At 39.4% G+C, this 27,567-nt stretch overlaps 1 protein-coding gene and 1 pseudogene across 2 annotated transcripts in view; one reads left to right on the forward strand and one right to left on the reverse strand.

Annotated features, from left to right (window-relative positions):
* The window catches only part of LOC143856155 (uncharacterized), a 34,654-nt gene extending 17,964 nt beyond the window's left edge, over positions 1-16,690 (forward strand). For both annotated transcript variants that reach the window (XM_077366263.1, XM_077366256.1), the window contains exons 3-5: positions 295-408; positions 990-1,139; positions 16,283-16,690. In XM_077366263.1, the coding sequence (XP_077222378.1) occupies positions 295-408; positions 990-1,139; positions 16,283-16,441 (423 nt within the window). In that variant the 3' untranslated portion in view covers positions 16,442-16,690. The remainder of the gene's footprint in view (positions 1-294; positions 409-989; positions 1,140-16,282) is intronic.
* Positions 16,691-17,285: 595 nt separating this feature from the next.
* LOC143863444 (pentatricopeptide repeat-containing protein At2g01510, mitochondrial pseudogene) lies at positions 17,286-19,615 on the reverse strand (annotated as a pseudogene).
* Between the last annotated feature and the right edge of the window lie 7,952 nt (positions 19,616-27,567).

The raw sequence follows: 27,567 nt of genomic DNA on the forward strand, positions 1-27,567 counted from the left end.
TTTTCTTTAAATAATTATGTGTCTTAATATGGTTGTGTCTCTTTAATGTAATATAATCTCCTGCTACTGTAGATCCTGTTGAAACATTTATACTATGTGGTTAGTGTATCCTTGTATTTTTTCGAGCTTTTGTTGCATTGCTATATTTTCTTCTTCTATGAAATATCGACTTGATGAAAAGAATAAATTGATAATATTTTTTTTTATATGTAGATGATAACATTGATCTTAGTACTTTTTTGATGATTTACCTTCTGTAATATTTAAATTGTGCTTCTTTTTATTCATTTGCAGGCAGAAGAAGCACAAAGGCTGCGGAAGAGAAAGAAGGCTGAAACTTTGCGTTTATTAGATATGGAGAGAAGGCAAAAGCAGCGTGTCGAAGAAATGCGTGAATTGCAAAAAAAGGTTTCATCACAATCTATTCCATTTTCCAATCTCAGGATTAATTTTAGGGAAATGTTATCAGCACTACTGTATTTTTATGACCACACTCCTCACTTTATTGAAAGTACGGTATGGCCCTCACCATAGGATGATCCAAACCGTCCATTAGATGGGTCACAGCCTAAATAGGTTGTGCCCAAAAAATCATTTCCATATGTTGATCCTAACCCTCCGATCTGAATGTCCCTCTATAGATCAGAGGGTTTGGATCAACCTATGGAAATGATTTTTGGGGCACAGCCTATTTAGGCTGTGGCCAATCTAATGGACGGTTTGGATCATCCTATGGTGCGGGCCATACCATACTTTTAATAAAGTGAGGAGTGCGATCATCAAAATACAGTAGTGCTGATAACATTTCCCTTAATTTTATTTCCTTTTTCTTATTTTTTTATTATTCCATATCCTTTGCCGTTGTTTTATTCTGTTCTCTCCATGTTATTTCTTTGTCTGTGTTCTTTATTACGGTATGAGTTTTGCATTTTCCCAAATATTTTTCTAAATGTTCTCTATTTTTATGTGTTGCACTTTGCACATTTCAGGATGAGGAAACTATAAACTTGAAAGAGCAGCTTCGTGTAGAAATTAGGAAGGAGCTTGATAAGTTAGAATTGAAATATCGAGATATGGCTTCACTTCTCCGTGCCTTAGGTATCCATGTTGGAGGTGGCCCCTATCCCATGTCTCGCGAGGTGAGTCACTTCTTCCATATTATTATCATTTTTTTCATGAGCCAGCAAAGAAAACTTTATTAGAAACAAAATGAAAAAGTACAAAATTACATATGGGACAGAGATTTCCCACGAACAAAATCTCTATGGACACCCTCTTTTGCTAGGGAATTCACAAAGGAGCAGTCCATGCTGTCAAAAGTTTCCATTTCATAAATAAAAGAGAATGAGTAAGCCCATGCAGGCCTCTGCTTATTCTGCAGCTGACTATTGGGACTTCCTTTCTGTGATCCAAAGTCTTATTGGTATTTCTAAATTTATATGCAGGATTTCTCTTTATGATGCTTGGTCTGGTTAATTGATAGATATTGTTAAGAGTTTGGAAACCATCACCACCTTCTTCGTGTGAGAGAAATAGAAGTAAAGGATGGGATAGAAGGGAAAGGAAAAAAAGAGGGAGAAGAATTTTGTGGAGGTTGAGATCTGATCCAACGATTTGATGCTTTTATAAATAGTAGTTGTAGTAAATTACAACTATTGCCATTAGGGCCATCTATGATGGACCCTATCTTGATTATATGAAATAACCCCCTTAAACTTAAAGGAAATATACTGATACTCCACTATAAATCTATTGTAAACTAAATAACTCACAACACTTTCCTTCAATCTGAAGCATACATTCATCAATGCACAGCTTAAAACAAATACTTATATACAAGCTACGTGCAATTGATGCTTTTATAAATAGTAGTTTTAGTAAATTACAGCTAATGCCATTAGGGCCATCTACGATGGACCCTATCTTGATTATATGAAATAACCCCCTTAAAGGAAATATACCGATACTCCAATATAAATCTATTGTAAACTAGATAACTCACAACACTTTCCTTCAATCTGAAGCATACATTTCATCAATGCACAGCTTAGAACAAATACTTATATATAAGCTAAGTGCAATTGCCTTGTAAATATTCCTGCTAATTGATTTTTAGAACTCACATATGGAGTATATATTGTTATTCTAGCAATCTTTTACGAACAAAATGACAATCTACTTCAATATGCTTAGTCTTCTCATGAACCACTAGATTAATGGCAATGCAAATGGTTGCTTGATTGTCATAGAACATCTTCATCGGCTTTGAAACATCAAAGCCCAACTTTTCCAGAAGTCTCTTGAACCTAGGGGTGCAACTCGGGTCAGGTTGAGGCCAACCCAAACTTGACCCGAGGAACCATTTACTCAACCCGACCCGACCCGACCCGAGTTCCAACCCAATGAGGTTCAACCCGACCCAACCTGTGGAACCCTTTTTTCCAACCCGAACCCGACCTGACCCGAGTTCCAACCCGACCCAACACGATCCAACCTGAGTTTTTAAGCTTACTAAAAACTAAAAATAATAATTAAATCTCGGGTTTCACTCTGGTTGGGTTGCCCAAACCCTCAACCTGAACCCGACCCGAACTCAACCCGGGATAGGAAAACCCAACCCGAACCACACCCAACCCGACCCGATTTTTTTTTTTGAGTTGAACCCGACCCGAGTTGCACCCCTACTTGAACCATATTAAGTCACAATTTGTTCGAGTCATTGTTCAATATTATGCTTCTGCACTAGATCGTGCAACCACATTCTGTTTCTTTCTACGTAAGGTAATCAAATTACCTCAAACAAATATGCTGTTTCCTATAGTTGAACATCTGTCATGAGGTGACCCTTCCCAATCTGCATCTAAAAACCTTTCCACTCTTAGCTGTTCCTTTTTCTTGAATATAAGTCCTCTATTTGCTGCATCCTTTAGCTACCTTAGAATATGTTGGACCACCTCTTAATGATCAATATTTGTACTTTGCATGAGCTGACTTACAACACTTTGGAAGGCAATGTCAAGACGTGTAGTATGTAGGTAGATAAGTCTTACAACAAGGTGACGATATCTACTAGGGTCTTCAAATCAGTGTTTAAAAACTCCTTGACTCAACAAGGAACTTGCCCGAGTCGATTCCTTTTTGCCTTGGCCGCGTTCCGCGTTGCACCACATCTGCGTTCCGCGTTTTGCCCTATAGAGTCAATAAAAACCTTTGACTCTCCCGACTTATGACCGCTTCAACTGCGCCAATTGTGTTCTTGGCCGCGTCCGCGCCGAGTCGACAAGGATTTTTCTTGGCCACGTTCCGCGTCACATCCGCATTTTTAAACACTGCTTCAAATAGCTCCTCCTTTTACTGTAACAGTTCCATGTTGGGGTCCATAGGGGTGTCAATAGGCCTTGCCTCTAGCTGGGTCCATAGGGGGTGTCAATAGGCCTTGCCTCTAGCTGGGTCCATAGGGGGTGTCAATAAGCCTTGCCTTTAGCTAGGGACAGAGCTGGGAATTTGCTCCAGGGGGGCAAACAATAGTTGTTATGCAGTAATCAATCAATTTTTATGAAGTAAAAAACTAAAAACCACACAAATTGTGACTCCAATTGCTTTTAAATAAAAAAAAATCATTCACATTTATTTTTGCACTCCTACAGAAAGTTTATTCAATTGCCCTGGACAAGTTTTTATATTTTGAAAGTGATGCATGATCTCCTCGTTATTAACGATCTTGATTTTGTCCTTCTCAAAAAATAAATGTAACTAAATTATCATTTACTATTGTCGCCGTTTTGTTTAGCATTTGTCACGTCTTCAATAAAGTTCACCCTACGGAATAGATAGACCAGATAAATCAAAGGTGGGGCTGTATACAACATAGACGTTAAGAATAAGTCTATTAGCAAAAACTATTACTTTTGATGGATACACCCAAGGGTTATGGCATGGACGTTAAGAATAAGTCTTCATGTACATTTTCAAGTAACCGCAAGCACTCTAGACGATGCAAGTCCGTCTAGGCCTATTCTTACTCAAAATTGAGACTCATAAATTTAGAAAGAATCTAAACTGAAAATATAGCCATGTGTGTAGTTGATCTATTGAGATTTGAACAAAAAAAAAAAATTGTAACTACTGAGACTTTCTGAAAAAACCGAATGTGGAAAAATCTGTGTGTGTGTATTTGAGAGAGAGAGAGAGAGAGAGAGAGAGAGAGTCTTGCCCCCGTTCTTGCCACCAAGGCATACATATGTCTCTGACAAGATATCACTAATATACTTTGTGATAGACTGATATGAAACTTCTATATTACAACTTCAGTTACAAGGAAATAACATTTATTTTTTGCCAAATTACAAGGAAGTAGCATAATTGCTCCAAATCTTTAGTTCGTACATTTCCTTACAAGTACTTCTTAACTTAATCTATTTTCCTTTGATTATTCCCTATAACTACAATGTCATCTTTATAGACAACTAGGGCCAAAATTGTCATCTATATAAACAACTAGGATCACAATACGACTTTCTTGTCTCCATACAAATGTAGAGTGATCCACATGGCTATGATGTTATGAAATGAAAGAGGCACTCCTTTCAATCACAGGATCTTAGAAGCAGGAATCTTCCCTCAGGGTGTCGCTCCCACCTCGGAACCTCGATTCGTTGCTCCTTAGTAAGGAGCTTCCAGGGAGTGTGACTTCAAAGAGACGGGAACCGCTCTCATGATGCTCCCAACCTGCTTCTATTACTCGATAAGTCCCACCATCACCAACTTCCTTACGTTAAACTCCTCCAACTCTTCAAAGTACTTCATTGGAGCAAGCACAATGGCATGTGCATCTTCAGAAGGCACGATGAATGAGTGCAAATGAATATGGTGAAGATGGTTAGAAATTAGCTTTTAGATGTACTTAAATTTTGAAAGATACATATGAAAATGGTTAGAAACTATTATTTTTTGATGTACTTGAATTTTGAAAGATATATAAAGAAAATATTACATACACGCTCCCAAACATAGACTCTTCTAGCCCCTCGCTTCCCCGCCCCCGTCCCCGCATCCGCCCCCGCATCCGCACCTGCTTCGTGCTTCTAAGCTGCCCACATGGTTGGTTTGTGAATACCATATCTCGAAGGTAACCCAAGTGATGGGCCATCTTTCCTTCCTACATCCATATATCAAAGAATGCTTTTGCAACTCTACATGGAAGGATTGTCTATCCTTTGGGAGTAGGATAATCCTCAACAAGGTAGCACTTGCAAACTTGCCGGTATACCCTATGTCACTGTAAAAAAAATATCAAGCAAGGTGGCGAGGAGAATCGAAGACTCCAAAGGGAGTTCTTATAGTAAGGTTGAGAATCAAGTCGTAAGTTGAAACATCTTATGAATTAGGAGGTCTCGAGATCAATGAAGCAGGGAGGTCTTGGAATAGGAAGAATAATATTGAGGACCAAAGCTTTATTGGGGAAATGGCTTTGGAGATATGGGAAGGCACTTTGGCACAAAATCACTGGGGATAAGTATGGGTTTGGTCGAGGGGATTGAGAGTGTAGGAATTCATCTGTAGGAAAAGGATCTGGAGTTTGGAAGTCTATTCTTTTTTTTGAAAATTGACAATTTTATTGATACTATGAAGATTACATTGGGGACCAGGGGTCCCTATTTGCATTACATAGAATCAATTAAGGGTGGCTAGGAGCATGCTCCTAGACCAGTAAAAAGCGAAAAAAAGATCTTCTGGGTCAACCACTACAACGAGTTCTATACTTCCATGCGCTGCCACCCTGCCGAATTCCTATTTCATTTCCCTTTCGAATTCTTCATCTACTACCGCAACTGAAAAGGCCTTCACTATTCCCCCTTCCTTTTCTTTACATTGCACAATGGTTCTCATTTGAAAGTGCCATATTTGTGGACCCCATCAAATCAAAGTTATGACCTGCCACGTTACTCAGACTGCTCCACGACTTTCTAGCCGGCTAATTCAAAATTTAAAAAATCCCGCTCAAATTCCTAAAGCTATCGTGCGCCTCTAAAATGTGGAAGTCTATTTTTGTGCCTAGACCCTTTGTTTCAACCTCTAGTCAGATTTAGATTAGGGATGGGGGAGGGGACTCGTTTTTGGGTAGATCTTTGGTTAGGTGAGTCCGTGTCGTGCCATATTTTCTCGAACCTGTATCCGCTAGTGGCCGATCGAGGGACTAGAGTGTTTGACTACATGAAAACAAGGGGGGAGGTGACATGAGATATTAAACATAGGAGAAACCTTAAGGATAGTGAGATGTCTTGTCTTTCCTTGCTTCTGGGCCTTGGTGCATCTTATTATTATTCGCCCTCTTGCTCAGACCATAGAGTGTGTACCTTTGATGTTTTTGGTTCTTTTTCTATTCACTCATTTTATAGGATTTCAAGTGACTATAGGAATTGGATCCAAGTTCACAAGCATTTCGCGATCGGCAGTCCCGCCACATGTGGCCGCTTTGGCATGGACGGTTGTGAAAAAGAGAATTAACACTTGTGATGGCCTTAAAAGAAGGAAATTTCATCTTGCCAACTGGTGCATCCCTTGTAAACGAGAAGTGGAATCCCTCGACCACGCTTTTTTACATTGCCCTTTCTCACAAAGGATTTGGTGGGTCATCCTAAAAAGCTTTGGGATGGTTTGGGTTTTTCACTCTTCCATCAAGAACTTTTTACATTAGAGTGGCAGCCCCTTTGGCAAAATGGGGCGTACCCTTTGGAGACTAGCACCTTTTGCTGTTACTTAGCACATTTGGAAAGAAAGGAACGCTAGGATTTTTTAAAACAAAGTAGGGCGTGAAGGAAGAATTATATCAGAAATCAAAGTTGATCTTATTTCTTGGGCAAGGAACGTCATCTCCTTACCTTCCTATAGCAATGCGGAGATACTGAGGAATTGGAGAACATTGGGCTTTGAAAAAGGAACTAAGAAGATCATATCTCATAAGGTAGAACCCTGCTCCATTAGCGTGGCTGAAGTTTAACTTTGACGGGAGCTCTAAAGAAAAGTCGGGACGAGTGGGGGTTGTAGGCCTGTTTCAAGATAACGACAGACACATTGTTCAATCCTTTTCCAGACCAGCCGAGTTTAGTGCCTCTAACAAAGCGGAAGCGCGTGCTGTTTTGTGGGCTTGAGATGGTATGCAACTATGCATCTTCCATGTCTGAGAAGTTCTTCTCATCGTTGAAGGAGATTCCTCTAATGCTTTAGCATGGTCCATAAACAAGGCCCCAGGAACTTGTAGGTTAGCCGACATCATATCGGAGATACGCAATTTGTGTTTGATTGTTCGTCCGACATTCAGTCACATGAATAGTTCAGCAAACATGCTCGCTGACAAATTGGAAAGGAGGGAGCAGACAAGGAGATCATCACAGATTCAGGACCTATAGTGGATTATGGTTGGTGTGCTATGTTAGAGAGGGCCGTCACTAGGCTTGGGTTCTTGCTGCTGTGTACATTTTGTGGGACATCTTGTCCCCGATGATGAAATACGGTTGCTGCTTTTAATAAAACTGGTCACCTTTCAATAAAAAAGTGACACTCCTGTCTCAGTTGAGACTCGGGCAATTCATGTGCTGACTCAGTTAGAATTATGTCTTGACAATAAATCCATATCCTTGTTTAGGTTGAATCCTCTGATAGTAGGCTTTTAGTCTTTTTACCTTGAAGATCAATCTTGGATACAGTGGAGCTACTCAAGTGAGTAGTTGTAGCTAAAAGGGTGCAAGATTGAGGCATGCTTTGACAGTTTTCTTGGTTTTATATAGTTTTAAAAATCCCTTTTTTAGTCAAAGGGAGTCAGACCGTCAGAGGGAGTCAGACCCTTGATGGAAATCTAATTGCAAATGAGTTCATCAAGTCAAGTACAAGGGGAGGCGATAAAAGGCATCATATGCAAGATTGACATGGAGAAAGCATATGACCGCATAGAGTGGAATTTCTAATAATTTTATACAGGAAAGGATGGGTCTTGGCGAAAAGTGGAGATGGATAAGGGCGTGCAAATCTGCACCCTCATTCTTTATTTTGGTGAATGTCCCAATTGTCTTTTTGGAAGCACAAGCAGCATCAGGCAAGGCGATCCACGATCACCGTACCTTCATAATGGTGGCATAAGCATTAAGTCTTGTATAGTCTAAGACAGAGTAAAGTTGTGTAGAGACTATCACACTTACAGTTTGCCGATGATACCGTCATTTTCTTGCAGGATAGTCTGGACCAAACGAGGAACCTAAAAAGAATATTCAGATGGTTTGAGTTGGTGATGGGGCTGAACATAAATTTTTCTAAGAGTATGTTTGCAGGGATCAATATGCAAAAGGAAGAGGTGGCGGCTCATACTCGGATACTTGGATGCGGAGAGGTAGATTTACCAATCACCTATCTTAGCTTGCCTCTGGGCTATAGAAATTCAAAAGCATCATTTTGGGGCCTTACGGTGAAAGGTAACTCTCAATGTGGAAGAGACATACCTATCCTTTGGGGATAGGATCACCTTGATAAAGGCAACATTAGCTAACGTGTCGGTTTATCGTTTCATTTTATAAAGTACCAGCAAAGGTTGCAAAGTGACTCGAGCAACTTCAGAGAGTGTTTTTTTTATGGGGGAGAGAGAGGGAGGGCGAGGGGGGAGAACAAGAAATTGAAGCATCTCTTGAAATGGGTCAAGGTGTGCAGGTTGAAGGAACATGGAGGATTTGGGGATTAGGAGAATACGACTTCGATATAAATCCCTATTTAGAAAATAGTTATAGAGGTACAGGGAGGAAAAGACTGCCCTTTGGCACAAAATTGTAGGGGATAAATATGGGGGGATTGGGAGAGGAGGAACTTGTGTTTAAGAAAGGTTAGGGAGCGTGGAGGTTCATCTGTGTCCATGTTGTTGTAGGAGCCATTTGTTAGATTTTGGGAAGGAGAGTCATTATTGTGCAACGCTTTCCTGACACTTTTTTTTTTGATTGGTACTTTATTTCTTAGCGACCTAGCGACGCTTTATTTCTTATCGACCGATAGATAAGCTTAGGTGACTGATAGAGGAGGGATGTGACTTTGGTGCAGCCGTGTGGGTATTAAGCTTAGGCAGGACCTTAATGATGGAGAAATTGTCTGCCCCATCTTTTAGGTTGTCTAGGTTCCCAGTATTGCTCTTTGTCGCGTCACGATCACAGGGTGTGGATTCCTGACACCACTGGCTCTTTTTCTGTTTGCTGCTTTTTTTCACAGGTTGGCCAGAATGGAGAGGGCAGAAACTTGCTACAGGAAAATATGGCGTTCGCCTCCCTGATCTCGTTAACAACTTTTGCTTGGACGATGGCAAAGAAGAAAGCAAAACTATGTGATCTACTAAGAGAAGAACCTTCCAGCTTGCCAGTTGGTGCATCTTATGCAAGCAGGAAGAATCATTAGACCATATTATGCTCTACATTGCCTTTTTGCTCCTCGGATCTGCATACAATCATAAGAAGTTTCAGAGTTCTTTGGGTATCTCATGGATCAATCAAGGTGACTATATTATGAATTGGCATTTGTGGAAGGAGTATACAGTCTTTTTGAAGAAAAAGATGGATGAGGAGGATTGGAAATAAACTTAAAGTGGACTTGGTCTCTTGGGGAAGAAATGAAAAAGTGCTGTCATTTTACAAGATGGACAGATATCGTAAGGAATTTAAAAAGTTTTACCTTGGAAAGAGGGACCGGGGGGGGGGGGGGGGGGGGTTGTGGATATCTGGACCACCAACGAGTTAGTGGATCAAATAAGGTGGAGGGGCGGTCCATGGGGATTAAGATGGTTCGCAAAACATAGGTTGGGCCCCTTAATCATTGAAGGAGACTGCCGATGGCACGCAACAAATCACAGGGCCTATGTGAATTGGCAAATAACATCCCTTAAGTGAGGGACATTTGTGATGCCATCCAACCAGAGTATGTGCAGATGAAGCGTTCTCCAAATGAGATGGCTGATCGTTTAGTGAAAGAGTGGAAAAGGACGAAATGGTGACCATCAGGCCTCTACCACTAGAAAGAGACAAGAAATTGAAGCATCTCTTGAAATGGGTCAAGGTGTGCAGGCTGAAGGAACATGGAGGATTGGAGATTAGGAGAATATGACTTAGAAATAAATCCCTATTGTGAAAATGGTTGGAGGTACGGGGAGGAAAAGAATGCCCCTTGGCACAAAATTGTAGGGGATAAATACGGGGGTATTGGGAGAGTAGGAACCTGTGTTTAGGAAAGGTTAGGGAGCGTGGAGGTCCATTTGTGTGTCCATGCCGTTCTAGGAGCCATTTGTTAGATTTTGGGAAGGACCTGGCACTTCATTTCTTAGCGACCGATAGATAGGCAAGAGTATGTGACTTTATGGAGATCGGAGGGATGGGAGTGTGGTGTGGTCGTGTGGGTTGTTATGCTTAGGCGGTCCCTCAATGATGGAGAAATACACTCTGTCCCTTCTTTTAGGTTGTCTAGGTTCCTAGTATTGCTCTTTGTCGCGTCATGATCACGGGGGAAACTCTCATTTAACAGCTTTTGCTTGGACGATGGCAAAGAAGAAAGTAAATATATGTGATCTACTAAAGAGAAGAACTCTTGTCAATTGATGCATTGAAAGCTTATGGTATATCGTGGGTTTTTCAAAGTACTATTAAGGTGGTCTTGCTTCATTGGAATGGAGGGCCTTTTGGTAGTGCTACCTTGTGGAAATTAATCCCCTATGCTGTGATTTGGCACTTATGAATGGAGAGAAACAATAGAATATTCTAAGAGTGGAGAGACGGTGGGACTGAGTAGCTATTGAAGTTAAACTGGACATTATAGGTTGGAGAAGAGAAAAGGTGAACCCTTGTTATAGCGTTGGAGTGATCTTGAGGAATTGGCAAACAGTCATGACTGAAAGTAAAATGTAAAGAGAAGAAAAGCTAGAGAAATGGCGGCGGAGGTGGATTGGTTTTGCTTAGCTTGTGCTTACTGCAACTTTAAATGGCGGCATTGCTATCGATGGTGTAAGCAAAACAATCGGGATCCCCTGCCTGGAGATACAGTCCCATATCCACGAAGGGGGTTAAGAAAAAGAAGCAATAAGGAGAAATCAAACTGGAGACCTGGGGATTGGAGTTGCTCATCCTGTAACTATCTCAACTTCAGATGCAGGGACAAATGTCGGAGGTGTCATTTTTCCAGATTGGAGGGTACTCACTTGTATGGTGAGAAAAGGACAAACCCGGAAGCCTCATTGGATAATGCTAATAAAGAAGCTGATCGATGGCCTGACTCGGGCTTGATCTCCTCACTGGTTAAGGGGGGTACTCCGTCCTTAATCATTTCGGGCAAGGAGGTGGAAACGATACTGGATACCCTCAAAAGCTGCCTCATCGGGAAGAAGAAGAATACGTCTGGATCCCTTGATGATCTTTGGCAGTGGGCTAAGAGATCCTGGAATATCCCTTCTCTTTCCTATCCATGCGATTTATCAAAGAATAAAGTTTTGTTTATGTTTGAGTAGGAGGAGGAAGCTGCCATGATCCTGGCCAAAGGAACGAAGGCATGGGACAACCAGTTGAATTCTCTCTCTACCAGGAGTACAGAGTATGTTCAAGGTGTGGAGGCGCTACGGGTTAACTTCTATGGCATCCCTCTTCATGTTTGGGCCTTATCAACAGTTGAAGCATTAGGTAATTTATTTGGTCGAGTCTTGGAAGTGAAAATGGAAGGGGACCATAACCAATATATGACATTTGTATTTGTTAAAATTCTCGTTCCATGGTGGAAGTTACTTCCAACCGTTATTCAGGTTCGGATATTAGGCCAGTGTTACACCGTCAGAGTTGAAATTCGGAGAAATAGACGTCAGTTGGGTGCTGAGACCGAAAATCAGAATTTGCTTGCTCAATCTGGAAAGGCTCCTCCCCTTCCGGAGATTGATCCCTCGAAGATCGGTACTCAGAATCCGGAAAAGCTACCGGCGGTGCAGGGGATGATGCTATCACACTCCTCGGAAATCCAGTGTAGGGAGACCGTTGACCCTATGGGGCCCACCAATTCAAATTTCAAATTTCAAATTTCATCACTTCACAGAAGCATCAGGTCACCTGCAGGGTATGGTGTCTCTCTCATTTCTGCCCCTTCCTTTGAATGGTGACAAGGCTTCGGGATTTTCAAACCTTCCTAGTCTAGTTTCCCCCCTCTCCAAGTTATCGGATCCTACTGAGAGAGGGTTCAGCATGAAGGGTAATCATCATAATCAACCTCCTAGGTATGTCAGATCCATGCGTCAAAAGATATGGAAGAATAGACGTGGAGGAAAGATCTGGGAATCATCAGGCTAGGGACTTATAGATTACCCATTCATGGGGGCACTTCCGGAACTCCGAAAGCTGAAAAATGTGCGCCCAAGGAAACAAGGATGCAGAATGGATATATCTGGTTCCGTTGGAGGGCCATCTTGTGGAAGATTATCCATGGACAAAACGGGCACCCCTTGAAACTCACATCAGAAGGGGTTGAAGCTTTAAGGGTAAACAATACGAGCTTTGTTGGAACCAACATGCTACCCCAAAGTATGTGTCGTTTGTAGATGAGGGGGTTTCCCAAGTCTTGGCTTGAGATTAGGGGATAGCGATTGGGAAGGCAATATCTTTTATTCTGATATTGGTAATGCAGTGACGTTGTCAATTGGAGGAATGATTACCCTCATTTAATGAAAGGATTGATCGAAATACTTGCTTTGGAACAAACCCCTAAGGAAATCTATGAGATATGATTAAAGTATTCATTTTTCGGGACCTTAATATATTATGGGAAGCCATAAAAGATTTACATCTGTTGGGATGACTGTAAATGGCTATTACAGCACCATTAATACTCATTTATGATAGAAGGAGTTCTTTGCACGCCATATTAAATGCGAGTTTGGACACCTGGCTTACAGTCAGTAATCCTCCCGAGGTGGTTTATCATAAAAATAGCTCATCTTAAGGGGAGTCTCTTTATTTTTTATCTTTAGAGGTAATTTGTTTTGAGTTTGGAAGGGTGGTCCTTGACGAATGAAATATGACAAGGATGGTTTGGATTTTTTGGTTTGTTGGCGTCCTTGACGTTTTAAATATGCAGGGGACTGCTAGTCCCTATCTTCTGTAATTTTTGGTTTGGTTTATATATATATATATATATATATATATATATATATATATATATATATATATATATATATAGGAAAAGGATTGTGAGCTTGAAGCTCATATAGCTTATATGAGCTTGAGGGCCCAAACACATGTAGGCCCACATTGTTAGGATGATCCAAAGCATTCATTTGAAAGGCCCTTACAAAGATAGGGTGTGTACAAAAAATCAGCTCCATAGGATCCTCCTAACCCATCCAAAAGTAGAGGGCAAAATGGACAGACACCGTTTGCCACAAATCTGCCCATTTTTGCCCTCCACTTTTGGAGGGGTTAGGATGATCCAATGGAGCTGATTTTTGGTACACACCCTATCTATGATGGGGCCTTGCAAATGAATGGTTTGGATCACCACAAAAAATGTGGGACCCATGTGCTTGGGCCCTCAAGCTCATATAAGCTATATGAGCTTCAAGCTCACAATCCTTTTCCTATATATATATATATATATATATATTAAATCAAACCAAAAATTACAGAAGATAGGGACTAGCAGTCCCCTGCATATTTAAAACGTCAAGGACGCCAACAAACCAAAAAATCCAAACCATCCTTGTCATATTTCATTCGTCAAGGACCACCCTTCCAAACTCAAAACAAATTACCTCTAAAGATAAAAAATAAAGAGACTCCCCTTAAGATGAGCTAATTTTATGATAAACCACCTCGGGAGGATTACTGACTGTAAGCCAGGTGTCCAAACTCGCATTTAATATGGTGTGCAAAGATCTCCTTCTATCATAAATGAGTATTAATGGTGCTGTAGTAGCCATTTACAGTCATCCCAACACATGTAAATCTTTTATGGCTTCCCATAATATATTAAGGTCCCGAAAAATGAATACTTTAATCATATCTCATAGATTTCCTTAGGGGTTTGTTCCAAAGCAAGTATTTCGATCAATCCTTTCATTAAATGAGGGTAATCATTCCTCCAATTGACAACGTCACTGCATTACCAATATCAGAATAAAAGATATTGCCTTCCCAATCGCTATCCCCTAATATCAAGCCAAGACTTGGGAAACCCCCTCATCTACAAACGACACATACTTTGGGGTAGCATGGGGGTTCCAACAAAGCTCGTATTGTTTACCCTTAAAGCTTCAACCCCTTCTGATGTGAGTTTCAAGGGGCCCCCACTGTATTTTAAGCTAGTGTGTAGAGAACTCTCTACACATATGTGTAGGAACCGTTTTCTCTCTCTCTCTCTCTCTATATATATATATATATATATATATATATATATATATATAGAGAGAGAGAGAGAGAGAGAGAGAGAGAAAACACTTCCTACACACTGGTGTAGGTAAGTTACCTACCCACTAGCTTAAAATACAGTGGGGGCCCACATTGTTTGGGTGATCCAAATCATTCATTTGAATGGTCCTCACAGAGATAGGGTGTCCACAAAAAATCAGATCCATAGGATCATCCCAACCCTACGATTTGTGGAGGTAAAATGGACGTGTATAAACCTTCACAAATTAGTCCATTTTTTGCCTCCGTAGTTTGAATGGTTGGGATGATCCTATGGATCTGATTTTTTGTGGACACCCTATCTATGTGAGGACCATTCAAATGAATGGTTTGGATCACCCAAACAATGTGGGCCCCCACTGTATTTTAAGCTAGTGTGTAGGTAACTTACCTACACAAGTGTGTAGGAAAATATATATATATATATATATATATATATATATATATATATATATATATATATTTGTCGCTTTTCAAAAAAGAAGAAGTAAAATGTAGATAATATCTCCCAAGTGCTCCCTGCCTCCAGCGGGGTGGGTTAAGTTGAACTTTGATGGGAGCTCTAGGGGAAATCCGGTTCAAGCTGGTATTGGAGGCCTGATCCGAGACTCCAGTGGAAGAATTCTAATGTCACATTCCAATCCCGCGGGTTTCTGCGATGCCAATGAGGTGGAATCAAGGGCTTTGCTTTGGGGTCTTAGATTGTATTGAAGGCATAGGATGGGACATCTAATAATTGAAGGTGACTCCATTGTCTTCGCTTGGGCCTCAAACAAAGTTACGGGCCTTGGAAGATCGAAAACCACACTGCAAAAATCAGAGATTTAGTGCGTCAAGTCAGTCCTTGTATTCAGCTTAAGCGAAGATCCGCTAATGATAGTGCAGATCGTTGGCCAAAGAGGGCGCAGAGAAGGTGAAGATATCTTCGCAAATGATAGTGCAGATCGTTTGGCCAAAGAAGGTGCGGAGAAGGTGAAGATAGAGATTCTTCTATCTTGCATTTTAAGTGGAGTATTTACTCGGGATTCTCTGGTCTGAACACTACTTCGGTTCACACTAGAAAGTGCTTCGAAAGGCGCCGGCTCCCTTCTTACTGACAGCACAGCTACGTGCTGGCACTCAATTAGTAGCGCTGGCACGTCACTCGGCTCCTCTGCTCACTTTGGTTGCAAACAGATTGGGCTGATCCTCCCTGTCCCTGTGTGATGTAATCCGTGTGAGTTGGTCTACTTTTTTTACTGCTTGGCTGGTATCCGAGTGGCAGCAGTATGGTAATTTTCTGTGCTTACCATGTTGGATATCATAATGTAGTCAATTTGGGTACATCTTGTCCCCATTGATGTATCTCTTTCGAATTTGGAATAAAAACCTGTTATCTCTCAAAAAATAAAATAAAAAATCAATAAAACCGTTTTTTTAATGGTGAATAATGCCGTTACTTTTTCAAAATAAAAGATTTGCCTCTGATATTTTGTAATGCAGGACGGGACTCCTGGTCTCTAATGCTATTCCAATATCAATGAAATCTGTCACTTTTCAAATAAAATAAAATAAAAAACCAAATTTTCCTTGGTATAATCCAAATTGGTTTCTGATTTTGGAATTAGCAAATACTGAAAATGGAAACATGGGGCCGGTAGATGGGATTATCGTGTTACTTGATCTGCAGGCTTATATGTGCTCATCTAGACATGTGATTCAATGGAATTTTATCTTATGACTATACTTATTGTTGCATTAAATTTGACCATGATATTAATTATGCAATTTTATTTTCTTGCTCTGTTCTTACTATTTTCATATTGATTATATTTGATATGGCAATGCAGGTAAATGCTGCTTACAAACAAGCCTTGCTAAAATTCCATCCAGATCGAGCTTCGAAGGCCGACATCCGCCAGCAAGTCTACGCAGAGGAGACGTTCAAGCTAATTTCTCGCTTGAAGGAGAAGTTACTACCAAACCAATTGTTTCCAATTTTTCGTTGATTCTAGCTAATCCATTGGCGCAATCCTGGTTCTGTTTTGTTAGTTCCATCTTCACTCTTGGGTTGAGTTTTCTCATGTGGAAGCCATTGCTTATAACCCATTGTAGCTCAACAAAGCTGAAAGTTCTTGTATATTACCAGTTGCATTTTTTTGTACTAGAATTTTTTTGTATTAGACCACAAAAATTTACAATTACACTGGTGTTGCTCCTTAATCTCGAGAGAGCCTGGGAATCTATTTTCAGTGAAATCTTGTACTAGGCCACGAAAATTTACCATTATAATGGTGTTGATTCTTATTCTTGAGAGAGAGAGAGAGAGAGAGAGAGAGAGAGAGCCTGAGAATCCATTTTCAGTGAAATCTTGTATACTAGGCTACGTTTGACGACCTTAATTTTTTTTTCCAATGGAATATTAGATTACCAAGTGGTGAGAGAGAGAGAGAGAGAGAGAGAGAGAGAGAGATAGGGGGAGAATTATGAGTCCACGAGTGATGAGATGGTGTCAGTGGCTTAAAAAATAAAGAAAAACTCTACAGTGTATCTATGACTGCAGAGGGGCTGACGTACTTTATGCCTATAAAAAGGTGTGGAAATGTAAAGTGCTAATGGTGTAGATCTATGTAGAGTTCTGTAAAATTTTCTTTAGTATTCTCTACATAGATCTACACAATTTCACCCAATCCGGGTCACAAGCTTTACTCCACTGTAACTCATATTAAGCCTCCTTGATGCCTGTAAAAGGGTGTGGAAATGTAAACAGACCTGCTTTATTTGTGGTCCAATCTCTGCCCCTTCTGTGATTTTCCTTTTCTTTGTTAACGATTATATGTTATTATCTTAAACAATACAAAAAACAGCATAGATGAGATGATCTGCATCACCAATAATCTCCACATGAACATACACCATTGCTAAAATGATGAAACCTGTTTCCATCTCTAGCGATGATATCTCGACCAGTAACCCTCGAAATAAGCTTGGTTGCATTGTGGCAATCATCGCACACCCGCAAGTTCTTTGTGATTCGTATAGGAATTCCTTCAGACGGATACGAAATCAACCCGAAAGCAATAGCTAACTTCTCACTGTGGCCTCTCAGAACAATCTCCTTCTCACTGTCTGAAATATCATGCACCACAAGGTTCACATCAGGAACATAGCCCACCTCCTTAATTTGGCTAAGTAATGTATCCAAATACTTGTAGATCTTCTTTGTCATTGGATGTGTTGTATGAGCAAAAGTAAATGAATGAACTTGGTTTCTAATTTCAATCCAACTGCACCCTGCCCTCTTCTTCACACCCTTCTCAATCATCAACGTTCTCATCTTCTCAGCATCATCCCATCTACCAACCAATGAGTAAATTTGCGAAAGAAGTATATAGTTACCTGCATTATTAGGCTCTAGCTCGAAAAGATGACCCGCCGCAATCTCGGCTAGTTCTACATTGCAATGAATCCTACTTGCGCCGAGCAAGGTTCCCCACACTCTATGATCAGGTTCTAATGGCATTTTATTTATAAACTCAATCGCCTCTTCGAATAGTCCAGCTCGGCCGAAGAGATCCACTAAGCAAGAGTAATGCTCTAGCTTAGGAGTTACTCCATACACTTGAGCCATTGTATTGAAGTACTCTTTCCCTTCAGAGATAAGACCAGTGTGAGAACACGCAGAAAGAACAGCGACAAAAGTAATATGGTTTGGTTTTAATCCCTCCTCCATCATCCGATGAAACAAGTTTAGGGCTACGTGGCCTCGACCGCTCATTCCATAACCAGAAATTAAGGCTGTCCAACTGACCACATTCCTCTGACTCATCCTCCAAAAAATATCACTTGCATCATTTAAAACACCAGATTCAACATAAACATCAACTAAAGTACTTCCTACATAGACGTTTGATTCGAAGCCGTTTTTAATTACTTGGGCATGGATTTTCTGTCCTTGTTGCAAGTATGCTGACCTTGCACAAGCTCGAAGAACACCAACAATTGTCGTTTCATTTACCTTTATGCTTTCCACCCTCATTGTACTGTACAATTCCAATGCATTATTTGATTGCCAATTCTCAGAATAAGCAGTGATCATTGAATTCCAAGATATCAAATCTCTCTGAGGCATTTCATCAAACAGTCTTCGCGATGCTTCAATTACACCACATCGTGCATACATTGCAACCAATGCACTAATCAAAACAATATTTTGAGCAAAACCCAACTTGAGAATTAGACTGTGGAGCTGCTTACCAAGTCTCAAAAGATTCAAACATGAACAGACTTTTAATACTGTGGAAAACGTAAACTTGTCGGCTTTTAGGCCTCTTTGATGGAAGGAAAGATACAAAACAAGAGCCTCCTCCCATAAATCCTTTTGCACATGAGCTATTAGCATTGTATTCCATGAGAAAACAGTGGGTTTTGGTATACTATTAAAGATCAAAGTAGCTTTATCTAGGTTGTCACAAGCCACATACATGAGAACCAGTTTAATTCTTAGAGAAAATTCTCTCTCAAATCCATTTCTGATAAGATGGTTGTGGATAAACTTACCGTCTGTTAAGGATTTACTCTTAATGCAAGCATCCAAGAGAGATGAATATACAATATAAGTCACTGTAATTCCCTTCTCTTCCATCAACTTTAGGGTTTCAATAGCCCTAACTAAACGGCCAACTTTGCAGAGTTTGATGATTTCTTGAGTTGGGTTCTCAATTTCATCTGTGTTTTTAGTAAAAAATGCATCATTTGCAACATGTAGAACAGAAAATTTTGAATTTTGGTTTCTGGGTATTGCAGATTTGGGCTTGTGAAGCTTTTGATTATGGTTTACAGAAGGTCTAAAATTGGAAGGATTGTAAAGAGAGTTATAATGGAATAGTATTGGCATGGTAATACAGAAAATGGACCAGGTACTTGGTTCATGAATAGTTATAGTTTCTGTAAAACCAAAAGGAAAGGCACCTTTTAACAGTGTTCTCTATACTTCCATTTTCTTCCCATCTGAATTATTTCAGAAAGGCACGTCGTTTTCTTCCCATCTGAATTATTTAAGAAAGACTTGCAATGGTGAAGATGAAGGTAGGAAATGGAAGAAACAGTTCCCTCTTTGAACTCCACTTATCAGGAGATCATCTGGTTGTACCACAAAAATTTCAGGTCACTATACAAGTAATCCAACAAAGCATATCGGTTGGTTGCACAAACGTCCGGCATCCATTGGAATTTCAAATGCTAATGAATGCCGATTCCTTGTTTGGTTGCTAATTTTGCATTGAAGTTCCATTTGACTGCCCAACATGTTAAACACATCATTATTGATTTTTTGAAAGGTAGCGCTCATGTAGCACTAATGTCCCCTCTACTTATCTTCCAGCCAAATTCTACCAAAATGTTAAATTTTTGGCATATTCTCTCTCTCTCTCTCTAACACACACACACACACATCTCTTTCTTCACTCTCTTTTTTTGGTAATAACACCCCTACTTTTTTCACTACTCTCCCAGAGAATTGCCGCGCAAACAAACCACTACTTACCAGCATTCCACTATTCTTTTAGACAAATCAAATACTTGTCTCCTCCCTTTTGACTTCTTATTCTACTACTCTCAGAGCCATCCATGCGTAATTTTTGGGAATTTTTGTGATGAATCGATAATTTTGGGATTTCATGGTTTTGGGACAAACTTAAATCTAACAGTTGATTTTTGGCACCCATCTCGGCCATCGGATTTGTCCATCTTGCATATCGATCACTCGGAAATGCAATTTTGGAGTTGGGAATTGAATTCCCAGTGGTCTTGGCAATCTAAAGTGATATGTACCATTTGATCCTCATATATTGATGTGAATTGCTAGGGTTTCAAACATGGGCAGTTACTTCTTGTGGGCATCAGTAAAATGTGGGGGATATATTACTCAATTGCTTAATCTAAGCATTAAATATTAATGGAAAAATAGAGTAGTTAATGAATCATGATCGATATGAGGGCAGGGATGGGTCAAGTTGAAGCCAAATGTAGCCCAATCCGAGATAGCATTCCCTCGACCTAAGCTCGACCCAACCAAGGGTTGAGGATGCTTACCCCAACCCAACTCGCGTTTTTTTCCCCCAAATCCGGTCTGGTTGGGTTCTGGTTGGCCTAGGGAAAAAATTCGAAAAAAAGATAGAAAAGAAAACAAGAAGAAAAGAAAAACATAAGCCTAAGACTTTAAAAATCACGATAAAAATAGAGGAAGAGTGTTGCATTCCGATCAAGGTTGAGATGGCCTCAACCTCTACTTTTCTGCTTCTTTAATTTCTTCACCGTCTCTCCTCGATTCTAACTAAACAAGCCCCAACAAATCCCATTAATTTTCCTATTATAAGCCAGTCAAAACCAGCTATGTAATTAATACCTATTAAAATATTGTTTAATCAGTGCCTATATGTGGGTTTTCCTCATCAAGAAAGCTTGTATAAATTGGAGGCTTAGAATCCTCCAAACAGGGCTGAAATGTGCAAAAATCAATACATAGACCAAAAATCTAAAAGGGTTTCTCTCGCCATATTACCTTATCACTAACAAATAAAAAATACAAGAAAAAAAAAACCCATTGCAGATAACAAAACACACCATCATATTACTGTAATTCATAAGGTTTTGAACAAACCCTAAAACCTTCCCACATCATTCCATCTACATGTAATAATAACCAGTCCAACAAACCCACAAAAACACAAAAGTTTTAAGCCAAAACACATAAAAAGCAAAACCCAACAACATAACTGTTAGATCAGAACAGAACCCAGATAGAAAAACCTCAACCTAAAAGATTGCCCACTGGCTTTCCACGCAAACCTCTAAAATAGCCTCTTGGGTTAGCCTCAAAAGGAAGCCTAGGAATCAAATGACCCATTCCAGGTGCCTTCATCATCTTCACAGGCACACCCCTCTTACAACAACAACAACAACAACGATAACAACACCAAAGGAACAAAAGTACAAAACCCACTGCTAAGCCCCAAGGCAAGCCCACAGAGAGCCAGTGTCTCAACTTCTCATACCTGGTTTCAGGTGGAAGGATTTCATCGAACTTCTCTACCAAATACCCCCAAAACTTCTCAAACAAAAGAGCTACTTCTTTCAGTTTCAGCTTCTCTAGCAAATACCCACCAAAATTCTCCAACAAAATAAGCAATTCCTTCAGTTTCTCCAAGATAAAATCGCCAACACTCTCTCCTCCCATTTCTCCTCTCAATAATACACTGAGATGTGCAAGAATCACACTTTATATGCTTTATTGGCGTAAATTAGGGGCCATTTTTGTTTTTTGTATTGATTCCTTTGATCGTTTCTCCATAAATAAAGAGAAAAACATTATTACCAAGTTGTCTTTTTCAAAGTACAAGGCTTGGACTACCAAAGCTCCTAGTCTGCCTAAAAGGTTTATATAGCCCAAGGGTGCAACTTGGTTGGGGTCGGGTTGAGCTCTTGCTAAAATATGAATAGGAATCAACCTGAACCCAACCCAATTTTAAGGTAAAAACTCAACCCGAATTCCCAAAAATCAACATGAGTTGTACCCCTAATTTTAAATCAAGTAAGCATGTATATTCCATTATTTTTCAAAATGTACTATATAGCCCACATCATAGGATGACATGCGACAAAATGTCAATAGGTTGTGCCTAAAAAATCATTTCCGTAGGATGATTCTAACCCTCAAAGAGCTTTCCATAGTATACAGTTCCTCTATAGATAATCACATGGCTAAGATCATCCTTATGATTTGATTTTTTGGCACAACCTATTTACATTTTGGCCCATCAAATGGAAGGTTGACCCCACGCCATAAGAGACACCCTCTCTCCCTCACTTAGTCTTGGGAATTGGAGTCCCACTTAGTCTTAGGTCATTTGATCCCTTTTTTTTTTTTTTTTAAAGTCAATTCACTACTACAGAAGTGATCTAAGTGCCTTCCAATAGACTTGAAATCATCATAGTCTAGGGCCATCAAATGGAGAGTTTAGAAGACTTTACTAAACCTTAAATCATCTATTTACTTATTGGGTATGTCTTTTTATGAAGAGTGTCAAAGGTAAAAAGGAAGATTAAGTTGGTTCCACGTAGTAAAGGGAGGGACAACATGGTTTGGTAGTGCGAACTTTTCTTAAATTAAAGTTTCTTGTAGGAGCCGAAAGTCTTTTGGCAGTTTCATTTGCTGGGAAATGGAATCGTATTAAAGTCTTTTGGTAGTACCACTGCTTTCATTTTATGGGTAATAGAATCGTTCTAGTAGAACACTAGTTTAATTGCACCCACTATCCATTTTTTATACATTTCATCCGGGACCCCAAATTTCCTCCAAATCATGCCAGTGGTAGGGAAGTGGTATATTCGCCCCCCCTTTTTTTTGTTTTTTTTTGGGACAGGCCCTCTTTTGTCTTCACCACTACTCTTTGACTACTCAATGGTGTTCGGCTAAATGGTGACCCGGGGCCAACCACATCCAATGTATTAACTATTGTTTTTACTTTTTACACTAAAAGGGGTGGTCCAGGGAAGAAATGGAGGCAAAATATCATTTCCCTAAATTTGAAAGGTGAGTCAGATCTACTATGCCATATTTTTATAATGACACTACTCACTAGGTTATTTACTTGTTTAGTTAGCTTAAATATTGTTCGGTTTCGAGTCTTCGATCCTCTCAGGGTTTGTTTTCCAGTAGCACTAACCGTGCCCGACCCACTCTGCAGTGCCCGCCCCTTAGTGACTCATAGCCCAAAAACTTTCTCTCCCTTTCCGATGTGGGATCTTACAATCCACCCCCTTAGGGCCTAGTGTCCTCGGTGGCACACCGCACTGTGGAAGATGCAGGTCTGATACCATTTTGTCATGCCCAATATAAAGTAAAGGGGGTAATGTCGTTATCAAAATATGGTAGTGAGGTTACCGGTGCCCTTTCTAAAAACCAAGGTTTTAAATTTTTGGTTTCGTAGTACGTTTCGTTTCTCACCGAAACCAAACTTTCAGCCGAAATACATCGAAATCAAACAACGTCATATTTTACCCCGTACAAAATTTAGGCGAAATCCCTGAAATTTCGGGATAATATTAAATACTAATTAAATCCTAGATTTTTTGGTGATATTCCTTAAATTTCGGCCAGAAATTTCGGTGAAAACAAAATTTCGATCGAAATTGTATAACGTCTCGAGTTTACCCCATTTCGGTTTTGCTCGAGATTTCGGTCGAAATTTAAAACCGTGCTAAAAACTACTTGTTGTATAATTTTTTAAAAATGATCACTCACTCTGCCCATGTCAATTTGACCCTAATTTTATAGAGATATCCTTTTGATATAAACTTATCTACTGATATTAGCACTACCATGTTTTAATAATTGCACAAACTCATCTTGGTTTTCTTTTTTAATCGGCTTATGAACATTTTTTGGGAACTATAATAACCTTAGATAACTGTTCAAATCATAAAGTAAAAGATGAGTTCATGCGATTATTAAAACATGGTTGTGCCAATATCAGTAGCTTAAACTAAACTTTTTTTTATTTTTTTATAAATTAAATTACGACTATTGATAATCGCACTAGCATATTTTGATAACGAGACAGGCACAACTTGTCATTTCCATTTTTAATGTGCTGCTGAGAGGTTTTAGGAGCCTAAATTATTTCCCGAAACTTATCTTAGCTGCATTTCCAAATGTCATTTTAAAATGAGGAACATATAGGAGATAACCCTTCCAATGTACAGTATCGGATCGATAGCAACATAACAGTAGCGGCTATGGTAGGATAGTGGTAGATGTATCTGTCTTTTCAAACCTTACTTGCCGGTTACGGTTGAATTCAACAGTACTTAAGTCATAATACATGCATCATCGAGAGAAAGGCCAACCTAATCCAAGTCGAAATCGGGTTAAAGGCATTGGGTTTGGTTTGGGCATTACACAAGTTGCACCCGTCGTTACCAACTTACCATCATGGTTTTAAATTTCGGTTTTGGTAATCGTTTTGGACAAATTTCGGCCGAAATCCTATGAAATGTTAAAAGTAATATTTTATTTGTTACAAAATTTCGGCCAAAATTACCGAAATAATAAAAAATTAAAAAATTGAGATTTTTGGTAGAATTCCCTAAAATTTTGAACGAAATTTCAGTAAAAACGATGGCCAAAATTTCAAAAATTTCGGTCGAAATAAAGTATGATTTAGGGTATGTGTCATTTCTACCTCCATGGTTTCGGTCGAAATTTAAAATCATGGATTCCATTCCAAACTAGAGAAAAAAGGTCTCTGTTATTTATAATTGTTGACGGACGCACTCCTCTATTTCGATAAGGGCACTCTTTAACTTTATAAAAGAAGATAAATTAAAAAAAAATTAAAAAGGGCATTGATACCCCCCCCCCCCCCAACCCACCCGGCGCGCCGAGGTGATATTTCCCCCCCCCCCCCCCCTTTAACAGAAATCGATAGCTTTTAAGCCTTTTTGGAGTTAACGTGGCTCCTCCACTCCTTTGTATATCCTTAGTCTTTGGTAATTATTATCTGTCAACTACCAAGTCTTATTAAAATTGGGGTGGGGATATATAACGCAGGGGTGCATAGGGGAAGCTTGGATTTCAAATAAACGGGTAGAGCAGCGGGAGCAAAAATCAACGAAAACATGTATCTTATTATTATTTTTTTATGGCAAGAGGGTTATGGGCTGATATAAGAGGTGATGAAATAGAAGCATGGATGATGGAGGTTACTGTTAATCAGTTGGGAAAGGGCATTGATTAGGACTTGTGGGGGTGTTTAAGGGATTTAACAATGGCTGAGAAATAATAAGAAGGGTGTAGAAATAGACTAAAGAAGATGGAACAAACGTTTAGGGCAGCACATGGCTATGCTCTTTCCTTTGCGTTGGATTTCTGATGGCGGGACTTAAGGCAACATACAAGCAGCGGGTGGCTTGCAAATCAGACGGGACATATAGGGACTAAAAATAAATTTTTATTCATCAAAAGTAGGGGTGTAAACGGATCGAATTCGAATCGGATATGGCTATATCCGAATTTGATTATAGTATACATTATCCGAATTCAGATTCGGATTCGAATTAGACGGATATTTAATATCAATTACCAAATTCGTATCCGCCGGATATTGTTCAAATTCGGATATTATCTGTATCCGTTTATCCTGTAAATTCGAACATTTTATTGAAGCACTTTATCTTTCTTCTTCTTACTCCTGAAATGAATTTTCCAAACCCTAAAACCAGACTTCTACCTTCTCTTCACAAAATTAACTCTCAAACCCTAAAGTATATGAGATCCTCTTCTTCATTTTAAAACAAAGGCAGAGAGAGAGAGAGAGAGGCGTTGGGGATGGATGATGGTGCTGGTAGTAGTCTTTGGGTTTTTTTTTTTTTTTTTTTGTATATGATGGAATTAGTTTGAGCTATTTTGAACAGGGGCAGTGAGAGTGCTGATTGTGGAAGATGAAGATAAATGGGGATGGAGATGGGGATTGGGTTAGAGATGGAGGTGTCTGGCGGTGATGGAGGTGGCTGTGAGAAGGTGGAGAGGGGTGGCTGTGGATTTTGGTGGGGTTGGAGGCACCACACCAAGGAATGCCGAAGATGGTGTCTCAGCTTTATCCTTTGTCCTCTCTCTTGCTTCTCTTTGCAAACCTTAGAAGTCCCATCTTTTAATTGCATTTTGGGTTTTTACATAACCCTAAGTTGAAAAATTGATCTGAGCCATCAATTTACCATCAATGACCTAGATGGCGTGTTTGCTTTAGAATTCTCTAGAAACTGTGACATCTTTCAATCACCATCATCCATTTGTCTCTTTCATCCTACAGCCCACATTTATTGTTTCATAAAGAAGTCATGTCAAACTCCAAGAATGCCCTTAAAATGAGAGATTACTTCATTTCCTACCCAAAACACTTTTTTTTTTTTTTTCTAAAAAGAAAATTCACTTTTCTTTTAGAAACAAAAGATAGTGTGTCATTACTAAAATTAAATATTAATGATATTATTAATAATAAATAAAAAGGATTTACTTCTCGGATTCGGATGTTAAACGGATCGAATATACCATTTACTAGATTCGCATCCGCTAAGAGCCGGATATCTCATAAACGGATTCGAATAATATCCGCTTGAAACGGATCCGGATAATATTCGCTTTAAACGGATTCGGATGCGGACGGTAATCGAATTTTTGAATATCCATTTACACCCCTAATCAAAAGCTTCTCAAACGTTTACAATGGCAGCTATATATATAGATATTTGGGTTGCCAACTCCTACCCAAAGGAGGAGTGGTAAACCGACTAGAATTTCTCCTAAAATTTCACTTAACAATCTAAAACTCCAATCTTTTCACAAATCCTAATCTCTAAAATTTCTCTTAATAGATATTTACTACTAAAATTCTACTACCTTTAATCGGCAAATATTGTAACTAAAATCCTACTAGAACTAAAACTAAAGCCTTTTGGCCAATAGAAAATTTCAAATAACTAAAAGATTATAATAAACTAAAATTGGGACACATTGTGAATCTAGGCTGTTGATATTGATGCCATTTCGATACCCTATGTCATCAAAAAAAAAAAAAAAAAACCCAAGTCTTAGTAAAGGGTGGTTTATTTCTAATCCTAGTAGGAGGTGAAGATGGAAGAAACAAGAAATATTATTGTGAAGAAATTCTCTGAGAAGCTCAGAGACTCCCCCGTCCTTGTCTGGAGAATTTTAGAGAATTTCTATTATTCTTGAATATCTTGGCTAAATTACAAAGACAATTGATGGTGCTTATAAAGAGCACTTACATGATAAACATAGAAATAAATCAAGACAATTACGGAAAGAGATAACACTAGAATATTCTAATCTAACCTAATCAAATCTACTTTCCTAATCTCTCTTGCTTGCCTCTTCTAATCCACTTGGCTAATTTATCTAGTTGCTTTATTTAGCCAACTTACCCAATCTACCTCCAAGATGATCCAACGGTGAGATCTTAATCCAATCTAACTGTTGGATCCCACTTATTCTAGTGGTTGTTTTCAATTTCCTCTCCAACAGAATCAATGAAACTCTTCCCTTGGCAAATAGCCT

This window comes from Tasmannia lanceolata, unplaced genomic scaffold (assembly GCF_043159265.1).
Source record: "Tasmannia lanceolata isolate RefF3 unplaced genomic scaffold, GAP_Taslan_0.1 ptg000003l, whole genome shotgun sequence".
Taxonomy (NCBI): Eukaryota; Viridiplantae; Streptophyta; class Magnoliopsida; order Canellales; family Winteraceae; genus Tasmannia; species Tasmannia lanceolata.